The sequence below is a fragment of the Ursus maritimus genome, unplaced genomic scaffold (genome assembly GCF_017311325.1).
Source record: "Ursus maritimus isolate PB19 unplaced genomic scaffold, ASM1731132v1 scaffold_2, whole genome shotgun sequence".
Lineage (NCBI taxonomy): Eukaryota > Metazoa > Chordata > Mammalia > Carnivora > Ursidae > Ursus > Ursus maritimus.
This window is the reverse complement of record NW_024424452.1, coordinates 97,495,882-97,508,721: the sequence shown is the minus strand read 5'-3', so window position 1 is coordinate 97,508,721 and position 12,840 is coordinate 97,495,882. Positions and strand designations below refer to the sequence as shown.

At 38.0% G+C, this 12,840-nt stretch overlaps 1 protein-coding gene across 1 annotated transcript in view; it reads right to left on the bottom strand.

Moving 5' to 3' along the window:
- CRB1 (crumbs cell polarity complex component 1) overlaps nucleotides 1-12,840 on the bottom strand; it is a 177,142-nt gene that overhangs the window by 128,556 nt on the left and 35,746 nt on the right. The window contains exon 2 of the mRNA XM_008685170.1: nucleotides 9,373-9,954. Coding sequence (XP_008683392.1) covers nucleotides 9,373-9,954 — 582 coding nt within the window. The remainder of the gene's footprint in view (nucleotides 1-9,372; nucleotides 9,955-12,840) is intronic.

Below are 12,840 nucleotides of genomic sequence, written 5' to 3'. Positions count from 1 at the left end.
TTTATTCCAGGGTATCCTGGTGCCACGAAGCAAGGCTTCAGAGTTCCTGACATAACTGGCTTCTGGAAGTCAGGGTCCTTTCTGTAGGTACAGGCCTGAACGTAGCCAGATGCCCGCCTTCCCGCAAGAGCCCAGGCTAGGGACCGGGCCTCCCCGGATCCCGTGCGGGCGCAGAGCAGGAACTGGGCTGGGCGGGATTCCCGCTTGCTACAGAGCGCGGAGCAGGTCCCGCATGCGCAGTCATCTCTGCGGACGGCGCATGGCGCATCGCGGCAGCCACGCCGGCGCCCAGGGCTCCCCAGGCCTTCGCACCGCTCCTGACCAGGCAGTCAGGTAGCCCCACGCCTGCCCTTGCGGAACTAGGCGCCACTGGGTAGGTGGGGCCTGCAGCTGGGCGGTGGCCTTGTGTCTCCACGACCCTCGAACTCTCCCCGGTCTCCGGGTACTCTTCATGGCAAGACACGCTCGTGTGCAGTATGTGCTGCTTTCTTTATGAATGACTGATTCTATTATTTTGTCATTACAGATCATGGAAATCTTTTTCGTTTCTATAGGATTTGCTTTCGCAGCGAGACATAACTGGAATAACCGCTGCTTTCAATCTTAAACTTGTTTTTTGCAGGTTTTCTTAGTCGTTATTGTATTTGTCCTCCCATCTACTCCTTCTACCATCGGTGCAAGTGGAAGAATGTCCTTGACACTATTGCAGGATTCTCATCTTTCTAGAAAAATCATGGAGGCTAGAGCTCGTTCTAGGGATAGAAAGACCGGCTCCTGTTGGTCAGCCTTAAGAGCAGAGAAGAGGGAGTGCATTCTTGTGCTTTCTTGAATCTAGCGATACTTTCAGGAGTACGGTTGTCTGTGGAAATATTAAATATTCTACTTCCCCGCGCTTACTGCTTCTCCCAGTACTAACAAACTCACCCTTCCTTCTTCTCAAAGTCTGTCTGTATGCTCTTCCTCCCACGTTACTCCTCTCATAAATATCGTAACATGTACAAAGGCGTTATTTGATATTAAAATATTATATTCTTAATTAACATGCATGACTTCCTCAGTCTACTGCCTGTGTTTAATATGTATGTGTATGTATACTTTTTAATCTGTAAAATTGGTAAAATATATATAAAGTTTAATTCGGAGTAACCCATTTCCAAGTATCCAAGATGCTATGTTTGAAAAACACTCCACTTTTATAAATGGTTTCTATCTTGCTTAATTTTGTGAGTTTCTTGGGAAGATAATAGGAAAATTGTAATATTTGCATTTTATAGTAAATATGCCAATGTTATACATACATTTCACACTTCTGTAATTATAATGTTTTAATCATAACAGATATCTTTCTTGTGTCTGATCATTAGGATAATTGTTATTCCTGAATATTTGAAATGTTATAATACTAATACATTTCTAAATCCTTTGTTTTATAATATGGCAGCTTCAGAGAATAAATTCTTGCCTACACATATCATAATTTTCCAGTTTAAACTTGTAAATAGAGCACAGAGATTATGACCTCAGTAATTTATCCCTGAGTATGGTTCTAATATATTCAAAAAAGAAAGCAATTCAGTGTAAGAAAAGGATACCCGTAAAAAGTATAGGTAAATATTGTTAAAACCTAGCAGCAAAATTTGAAGATATTAAATTAGTGACAACCAGGATTTTTACGGCTTCATAGTTTATGGAAAAACTTTCAGCAAGTCATTTCATCATCACCATGACCCTGAGAATTCAGTGATATTATTATGCCTGTACGTTAGAATGAGGACCCAGAAGCTCGGAACTATTTATCAGTGTCAAACCACTAGAAACCACTAGAACACATCAACGGTGGGACTGGAAGCCCTGTCTTCTGCTTTCAAATTCCACAGTCTTTCCATTCCACCCATACTTCATATTACTATATGTTTTTTAGCTCATCCCCTTCTCACTCAGACCTGCGCACACACCTTGCTGATAGCTAGGAAGTCACTAGAAGTACTCAGGGAGTTTAAAATGGAGCGTGCCATACGCATCCACTCGCTAAACCACAAACCAGGTGTCAAATCCAAGATGACAGAAGAGACATTCACCCCTTTCTAAAACCTCTGCAGCCCTTCCCCCCTTGCTATTCAGCTCATTATTACTTATACAATAATTCTACTAATAAATGTAGTCAGAAGACGTAAGTGTCGTTCAGCGTCCTGAAAGAAATGCATTTTTGCTCTGCTCGTAGGCCACTTGTTCTATGAAGATCTTCCTGACCCTAAGCAATGTCATCAGCTCCTTTCTCTGTGCTTCCTCAGCATTCTGCTCAGTGAGAGACTGTGAGTTTTGTTTGCACGCCTCCTTCCAGAATAAACTGTGAGTATTTTGTTGGGGATAAATTTTGTCTTAGTCATCTTTATGTCTCCACAGTCTGGCACAATGTCCAGGGCCATGCAAGTATGTCATAAATATTTGCTGAGTGGATAATATGTGTTATTTTGTTCACTCATTCAACAAACATTTGGCGAAAGCCAGCAACTTCATTTCTTCATGAAAGTATTTCACATGGCTCTCGTTCTGAGCAAAGGCCTGAACAAGTGTTTAGTTTTTTTTACAGGACATTACAAAAAATGATCAATTTCATAGTTAAGAGCATATAGAAAAACAATCGTTTTCCTTTGATGCCATGAAGATACAGTTTGTGAAATTCAAATATTCTTTTTTGGCTGGCACACATTATTTGCCTTTTGGGTGTGAAAGATATTTGTTATGGGCATATGTAGATGGTGAATTAAATGTGAGGTATTTTGGCTGATGCTCACGGAAACAATATTTAAATGTTCTTTAAACTCATGTCTTACATATTGTATATCTATATAAATATGGACTATTAATAATTATTCCCAATAAGTTGATTTAAACGTATCAAATGGTTTATGTATTAACTTTGTATTATGTATTAAGTTTATGGAAAAACTTTAATCAGTAAATCAATAATCAGTAAATCAGTAATCAGTAAAAAACTTACAGTAATAATGGTAATCATAATGAAAATAACAACTTTTCTCATGTAATAAGCTTAGATTTTATAATATATAATACTTTTATTTCCCCAAATTATGTTCATGACCATTAAATTATCTATATGATTTGTCATAGAAAAATGATATTAGAAAAGTGATTCAGTTGATCAAAAATATATTTAGAAAAGATGGAACATTAAGCCTAGATTCAAATCTCCACATTGACCGAAATTCAAATTGTGCTTTTGATAAATGCCATTGTAATAGCGGCGTCAGAGTTGGTGACCTGTTTGTCTTATTTATCAGAATGGATGAGGACTATTGGAGAGAGCACAGAAAAGAACATAAAAAAAATTATTAATAGAATAAGGTCTGATAGGAAATTATAAATGAGTAACCATGTAATGCAGAGAGGTAGAATAAGTTTCAGGTGTGCATGTGAAAGACTGTATGACAATGCAATTGATATAAACTAGTAAGGAAAACCACACTGTCGCTGGAACTATTCTGGAGTAGACCTGTCCTGCATAATCTAGACCTCCCACCAGAGGGCAATAGAGAGCAGGTCAGGAAAGGTGTGCTCACATTTTGTTTGCAAGATCCATGATATTTCTGTGTTAATTCTTATCTTAAATTTTAAAGGAGGAAAAAGGTGTTGTTAAAACTTGATGCTTTTCTTTTGCTTTTTCCCATTTAATAGTAGTCTATTGACTTGGGTTATTGTATTATTGGGCGCCTAGTTCTACCTTAACCACATGCTTTGGTATATCCTCAACATAATAAGGAGAGTGATTTTCTTAAAATGTGAGTCAAATCATTTCAGTCCTCTGCTCAGAACTATCCAACAACTTCCCATCTTATTAAGAGCAAGAGCCAAAGTCCTTACAATAGCGCACAAGCCCCAGTAGTCTTATTATGTCTCCTTCTCCTTGTTCACTGCACTCCAGTCATATCAACTTCATTGCTGCTTCTCATACATTCCAGTACTCTTGACCTCGGGGCCTTTGCATCTGCTGTTCCTTTGCCTTGAATGCTATTCCACAAGATATTTGCCTGACTGCCTTCCTTACCTCTCTAGAACTTTATTCATGTGTTACCTTCTTAGTAAGCCCTTCCCTAGTCATTCAGCTTAAAGTTAATTCCTAATTCCCCCTTTTTGTTTGACTTTTACTTTTCTCCACTGTATTTTTCACCACTTAACCCACTATATATTTCATTTATTACTTATTTTATACGTGTCTATCTCTTCCCTCTAGAATGTTAAGAGGACTTTTTCATCACCTTTCTTTATTCTTATTTTTACAGAGCTTATAACAATGCCTAGCTCAATGTATATACATACGTGAGTGTGTTGACAAAATTAACAACTGAATGAATTTAACAGATATTTATTTTTAGTCATATCATTTATCCAGAACTGTTACTATCAATAAATACTACACACACACACACACACACACACACACTCACACATTACTTTGTGTTGTCACATGAAAATCCACGTTATTGTCTACATCAGTGGTTTCTCAAAGTGTGGTCCCCACACCAGCAGCATCAGCATCGGTATTACATGGGAACTTGTTATGAATGCACAGACCCTACCACAAATCTACTAAATCAGAAACTGTATTTTAATAAGGTCTCTGGGTGAGTCAGATGCATACTAAACTTCAAGAAGCACTGATAGAGATGAGTGTATTAAGTTGGAAATGGAAATTGAACTTTTAATGCATTCTTATTTTTCATATTAGAGATTTCAAGTTTTTCTTGGGTATAGTAAGTTTGGGAATATTCTGGCTTTAATAAATGGCAAGTGAGTCTTCTTCTTAGTGAACCCTACACCTACCGTCACCTTCATCCCTACAGTCCGTCTTCCAGGCTGGGTCCTAATGTCTTACCCCTGGTATTGCAGTGGCTTTCTAACTAACTAGTCTCCATGTGCCAACTAGTCTTCTAACTAGTCTCCATACACTAACACATTTTCTTGAATTAAAATGAATTTTTTCATATGTTTTCATTTCTGAAATAAAGATGCATCTTATAATCAATAAGTAAATTTGATGAAGTGGGTTTTTTTTTCTTATTTTCCACAAGATTGTTTTTATGCCAAAGACCTATTTTATAATAGAGGATATAAGATCTTTTCCTACAGTGTTTTGCTTCATCATGCATCTGATTGCCCTTTTCCTGCCCTCTTGTGGCCCCATTTTTCTCATATTTCAGGCATCTTAATGTGAAAATTTTCATTCATCAATCTGCTAATTTTAAGAGAGACCTCAGTGAAAGCATGATGCATTGCATAAGCTTGAACTAAAAGCAGTCACATGCTCAAGGCTAATACTCTTTTCATTAAAGAAGTTTGCAACTGTTTACTTTCAGCTTAAATTGGAGTTTTTGCTTATGCCTGGCATATTCTCACCAGCATCTTCCGTGGCTCTCTCTGAACCTATTTCTGCAGTTCATGAATCACCACTTAGGAAGCGCAATGGAGCACACAGAGCAGGATTCCCGCAGTGTGAGCCCTCTCTCCATGTGCTACCGCTCTTTTTCCTCTCCTGCCTCTCTGTCTTTTAAAATTTATTACGTTTTCTTACTTTGCTGCTCTGAGGAGCACAGGCTTTTTCCTGTAAGCCAGATTCTTTATGAACCTCTAAATTTGGATGTAGCACACAGCAGCTAGGTTATTGTAATAGCTTCCAGGATTCATTGGGAGGTCTAGGTTGAGCCAGAATGTCTACGCATCATGCTGATTACTAATAGTCTTTTTCTTCTCTTCCCAGCTCTGGCTTTTCCCTTGGTCCTGTAGACCTTCTTTGGGCTTCTCATTAATTGCCACAAGCACTGGTAGCCAGGGAATGGTATCGAGGTAAGCTAGCCTCCTTGTGGGTCTAAATGATGGGATATTGCAAGAAAAGCTTCTAAATTAAGGTCACATAAACCTGATTTCTGGCTCCTAGCCCTAGCTATACATTAGAATCGTCAATTAAATTTGACTCTCTGAAGGTGGAGTCTGGCATCTCTGTTTCAGATCTCTCTGGGTAATGGCTAATGTCTAGTCAGGGCTGGGAACCACTGATGAGCTCCCAGAATGCAGGCTGTTTTACTTGTGGAGATTGGTGATCAAGCCTAAAATCGCACCTTTGTGTCCGAATGAGCCTAACTAGCTAATAACAGACATGATTCTTACTGCCTGATGAGTGTCTTTTAAACTCTGTAAGCAAGTTATATTCATGTCAGCAGAGCTAAAATAATAAAATTTAGCTGATTTCTTAGAAAACAAGAGAAGGGCATAGTCAAATAGGGAACAACTCTGTTATACCAAGGTTCAAGCAAGGGAAGCGTCCTCATTGTGGGCTTTCAGCTAACGTTCTGGTGAGAAAAAGGCATTGATTTTCACTGGGCCCAGCAGGGATACAGTATATCCACAGTATAAATTAATTCATTGTAGAGTAAAGTGCCTGATAATAGAGGTGCTTTACTACATTTGGAATATACCCTTGACGTCTTTTATGCCTAAATTTATACCACTGAAAGGATTCATTATAATCCAATTAATTGAAATGTAAAAAAATAAAAACACATATATTGTAAAACACCATTTTTCAAGCTGTGTTTTGCAATTATAAGACTATGTCAGAACACTGTAGCTAATAGGGCTGAAACATTTCTCCAAAGTCATGTCTGTTACTTTTAGTCACCGTTCACAGTATTGTACTAGCAGCAGGAAATAGAATGTACTATCTTAATAAACCATAAGAGTTGTTAAATGTGTCCATTATAAACAAAAGCAATCCCACACCAACCCCACAAAAATTTATCTCTTATTTTTACTCAAAAATTTTAAAAACTGAAATTGAATTGCCATAACTCAATTTTAAACAATGGATATGATGATTTGGCACATAATAAGGAGCTTTTCAGGTGTCAGTACTGTTTCATAAGCCCCTTCACTGTTCCTCATAAATTTTAGCTTAATATTGGTAGTTGAAGGCAATCAATAATAAAATAATTTTCCACTTAACATATCATTCTACCATCATAACTTATACATGGAGAAGGTAAACTCTAATATCTATTTACCTCAGTTTCATTACCACAAAGGGTGCCCAGAAATATATGGAAGAATTTAGGCAATTAGAACAATTCAGAAACAGTTTATTAAGGAGCCATTATTCACTATACTGGGCACCTTGGGAACAGTGCCTCCTCTTAATACAATGACTGACATATAAAAAATACCCCCAAAATATTGATGAATTAAAGAATAAATAGAAGATATGATTTCTGTCCTTTAGGAACCAACACTTCAGTGAGAGGAGACAAAAACACAGATATCTGAAGAATAGGACAGAGTTCTTTAATAGAGGCACAAACCACGATGGAGGTAATAAATTACTACAGCAGCTTGAAAGTATTATTTCAGCAGACATGAAGTGCTTCCTGAGTTAGACAAGAGGTGAACAAAGTACTGAAAGTACAGAACTTCACAGAGTAGACATTGAATTGAGGAAGGACATCTCAGAGGGAGGGAAACCACTTGAAGAAAAAATGAAGACAATTCAGGGACAGGGAGTGCTTTGGTGGAAGAGGTTGTAGAGATATGACTAATATGTAACGGACAAATTGTGGAGGGTTTTCAATGGGATGTTAAAATTATTCTGTGTGGTGGGAAGCTCTCAAGATTCTCCAGAAGGAATGGCACAGTCAGATCTATTTTAGAGGAATTATTTCAGAGGCACAATGTTCAGAACAACGTGAAGAAGCTAGAGGCTGGAGGTAGAGTTTAGGAGTATGTAGTAAGTATACACAAGATGATGAGGACATGAGCCAAGGCACTGGTTAGAGAGTGGAGGAGCTCAATTTGGAAGACATCTTGGATGTCCAAATAGATTTTGAAGATTGGTTGTAGGTGAAGATTGAGGGCAAGGGAGCCAATTTCATGCCAGAGCAACTAGGAATATATCAATTTTATAAAAGAGATATTTCCAGAATGTGTAATATTAGCAAGATGATATTGGAGGGTTCTGTTATAAATTTTGAAGAGAAGTACTTACCAAATAATTACATTGCTTAACATACTCGGGAAAAGAATGACAAGACAAAGAAGTAAGTGCGAAAGGGTTGAGAGAAGAAGGTAAGTTGAAAGCCAGATGTCACAGGAGGTTACAAAAGTGGCAAGAGATAAGGGAAAAGTGGCATTCAGATGTGAATAATGTCACACTGATGTGACAGGAAGCACAGGAAAGTGGCGAGCAGGTTAGGATGAATGAATGTGAGAAAACATAGATTATATGAGTTGCCCCCTTACTGTAGAGAATCCAAAGATTAAAACAGTGCAAGAAGGATGGTCACCATGAAGAAATTACCTAACTGGGTAACTGGTTCAGGAGGATGGGGAGCATAGACACTGAGCAGGAGAATAATAAATAGCATGTACCCTTCTAGTGAATGAATGGCCAGCTTGTTACTCTGTACTCAAATACCATGTCAGCAGAAACTTTGTGCTACTACTATTTGCTATTTCCAAGAAATTAAAGAAGTGACTTCTTTATTTTAAAAAAAGTGACTTCTTTACTAGTAAAATTGTGGTTTATCTTATTTACCATGCTCCAGCAGCCTTTCTATCACTGATCTGTTGCCTGCACTTTAGAACCCACTAATGTCTATCCATTCTATGGCCTGCCTTCCCAGCAGGCTGCAGAAGCAGACATTGGGCATTCGCAGGCACGCTTTAGCTAGGAAAAAAGACACCTTCTCATGAGGAAACTTGAAGGGCCCTGACCTGGAAAGCGAGGCCCCATAGAGCCCACTACTTCTAGACTGAATCCAAGATTTAAATGATGAAAGGGTTCCATTTAAAACAACAACAATGTGCACTGGGCGTTACACGTAACTAATGAATCGTTGCACAAGACATCAAAAACTAATGATGTACTATACAGTGGCTAACTGAACGTAATTAAAAAAAAGACACAGTGAACAGAATTTATAAAAATAAACAAAAACAGTGACAACTGGCAAACATTTAGGACTTTTCATGGTTTAAGAAGCTTTCTAAAGACCATTTTCATAAGCAATTGGATGAGACCTGAAAAGTCACCTCTGCTTCTGTCATATTAAAAAAAGGGGGGGTGGGGCACCTGGGTAGCGCAGTCGTTAAGCGTCTGCCTTCGGCTCAGGGCGTGATCCCAGCGATCTGGGTTCGAGCCCCACATCAGGCTCCTCCACTGGAAGCCTGCTTCTTCCTCTCCCACTCCCCCTGCTTGTGTTCCCTCTCTCGCTGGCTGTCTCTCAGTCAAATAAATGGAAAAAAAAAAAAAGAAAAAAGGGGGGGAAGCTAATTACATTCTCTGGTCTTTAAATGTATAACACTTACCAGAATAATCGCGGGGACAAATACAAGTGTATCTTCCTATTTCATTGAGACATGTAGCTTCGTTCTTACAGGGATCTGAGACACATTCATCCACTTCCAGGTCACAGTGCCTGCCTTGATATCCTGGGACACAGAAGCAGGAATAGCCACTGATTTCATCCTGGCATACGGCCCCATTGTGGCAAGGGCTGGACGCACACTCATCAAGATCCTTTTCACAGAACCTTCCAGCATATCCATCGGGGCAGATGCAGACAGGGTGAAGAGGGTCCTGATGGCAAACACCTCCGTGTTGGCAGGCGTTTGTGCCACAGAAAACAATGGCAGTTTCACAGGTTGTCCCACTAAAACCAGGAGGACATTTGCAAAGAAAGCTCCTTTCTCCTGGGGTGTTCACACAAGTGGCATTTCCTTGACAGGGATTGGAGAAGCATGGATCTTTCACGTTGTCACAGTCTTTGTCCAAATCAATGGCCGCGTCTGAACAATGGCACTTGTTGTCTTTTGGATGATCATTGCATATAGAATTGTTTTGACAAGAATTTGAGAGGCACCTGGTGTCATTTTTATTGCAAAAGGAACCTACAGGGAAATAAAAAAATATCAGGATGAAGTTTACAAATAAATAAATAGCTAAGGATAAAATTAAAGATCTTCTTTCTGCTCCTATGCCATCTCAGACTCATTAATAAAATACAGTTGGCTGCATTCTTTTGATAAGCTTTATCAGATGATGTTTAATGATGAGGTTTTTCATTAATGATGATTTGTCAAATCTTTTCATGTGGTTGCTAATAAGAAACAAAAATAGCTGGTTTGAGATTCTTTGCTTCTCCACTTCCCTTTCTCAGAGCCAAATGCCACTGAGCAATGGGGTGAATTGAAGCAGCTATTAAATTGTCCTATACACATTTATTTTTGAAATTCACATTCTCTCATGGAGGATTTTGGAGCATACCGGGAAATGAGATACCAAATTTCTCTGAATATAGTCTAACTGAAACTAATATTTAAGTGAATGTTACAACTTGGTTTATGACTGCTTTATTATAATTACCATTTATGTTCTTGTACTAAGCTTGCCAGGTATTTCACAGATATTATTTCTAATCCTCACAACAACACAGTGTTATTATGTACATCTTACAGATGACACATTAAATCCCTCTGCAAGGAAATAGATGTAGTAAAATATATGGAATTCGTTTTTCTAAAAGCAACTCTGTTCTAGGGATACATTTTTGAAATTCTAATTGGAATAATAACCAACAGAAAAATAATAATTCTTTAATTTTTTTGCTAAACTCTTTTGATATTTGTATGTATAGAAGTTTTCCCCAAATATACATACATTATGATCCCAGCATTGCTATTTTCTTAATCACATATACGGAGAAGCTTTCTGATTTGTCAACTCAAGTGTATTATCCCACAAAACACTGTCTTGCATGTGGATTCATCTACTATATCATTCTCTTATTTTTACTTCCTTTCTCACAATATTGCTCACAAATATAGTAACGGGCAACAGTACAGGCTTGTAATAAAAAAGGTACAAAATGGAGAGTTTGCTCTTAGGACATAAGACATAAATCAACTATTGTCAGAAGAAAATAGTGTGTAAACTTTGAGAAATATGTAATGATAAATCCTTTCCCTCTCTTCCTGCAAAAAGAGAGGTGGTTCTCATAACACCGTGTGGCCACCAACAGGGTGATGGGAAGATACGGAAAATAAATGACTAATTGGTGCATCATACAAGATTGAGAAGATTTTCATATTTATCTTCTATGGAGTCTTCCTGGAAGCCAACAATTTTCCTCTAGTGCCTACGCATAGAAAGTTAACATATGCTTCTATATTATCAGGAAGGTTGTTCAGAGAGCAAACGTTTTCTACTCCCTATGAGAAAACTCAACTAATCATCCTTATACTTTAGGTTTGTTTTTTTGTTTTTTTGTTTTCAGATGCTGGCTTTCCTATCACATCTTCACATGTGAAGTCTTAGCTCCAGTGTCACTTCCTGAGAGCTTTCTCTGAACTCCTTTTCTAAGTTTTATTTGCTATGTTATATATGCTGTTATTTCTTTGTGTATATGCTTGTTTGTTTTCTGTTTTCTCATTAGAATGTTAACTCGGTGGAGGAAAGGAGACCTTGTGTCTCTGTATTTCCTGGGTCCACAATATCACCTGTCTCATCGCAGGTACTCAATACATACTTATCATCTGAAGGAAGGGGGAAAATGTCACAACAGAAACACGGAAGGGGGCTGTGCAATCACAGGGGCCAGGAAAAGTGTTACCAGGAAAAGTCTCAATGAAGAAAAGGTACTTGAGATGTCTTTTTCAATGAATGTGAGTGAAGGAAGGATAGTATTTGCGAAAGAGAACCAAAGCAAGGGGGATATTGGCATTCTCTGTCCATAATAAAAGCATGAGAGGGTGTGGAGCAGCAAATGGGAGGAATATGCAGAAATATTTAATAAGTTCAAACTTTTGGCAGCATTTTAAGTTCTTGTGTCCAAACTGAGAAAATTCAATTAAATACTATTGTTGCCCTCTTCACCATCAACGGCATTTATGAATTTAGGTTTTCCATTTATTTTTGTTTTGTTAGTGATGATGGTGATGGTTTTTTCCTTCCTTTAATAATCAAGCATTATTGTTTATGCCATGAAATGAAGCATTTGTGTGGAAACACAGCAAAGGAAATTAACATTTATACCCAAGGCCCCTCCAATGCAACTTTTAAAATGGATTTCTTATAATATTTGTATAAAGCATTTTACAGATGGAAAGCTAAGTTTTGTAAAGACTAAGTCATTTGCATAGTGTCAAAGAGGTAGGATTTGAACCTCTGGTTTGTCTGATTCTAAAGTCCATTTCTCTTTACTACATTATTTTAGAAGTTAGGATACTTACTGGGTAGAGTTTCTTATGTAAACGTGGTGATATTCACATAAATGTTTAATTCTCTTCCTTTCCAAAATTCCGTGGAAGACATAAAGGGATAGCAAATAAGCATATTGAAAAATGCTCAACATCATTTATTATTAGGAAAACAAATTGAAAAAACAATATCTAGAATGGCCACTAGAATGGCCAAATGACAAAAATTGGCAATACTAGGTATTGTATTGACGGGAAGTGGAGAAAATGGAAGTCTCCTTCATGCCCTCCTGCAACTAATCATTCTTGTCTACATGTTACCAGTTGTATTAGTGTTTTCAAATGTTGGCCTTTGACTTTGTATAGTTTCTGTACAGTGTCTTTGTTTTCTATCCTAGATTTCTGCTTTTGCCTTTTTATTTTTTTTTTAAGATTTTATTTATTTATTTGACAGAGAGAGAGACAGCCAGCGAGAGAGGGAACACAAGCAGGGGGAGTGGGAGAGAAAGAAGCAGGTTCATAGCAGAAGAGCCTGATGTGGGGCTCGATCCCATAACGCTAGGATCACGCCCTGAGCCG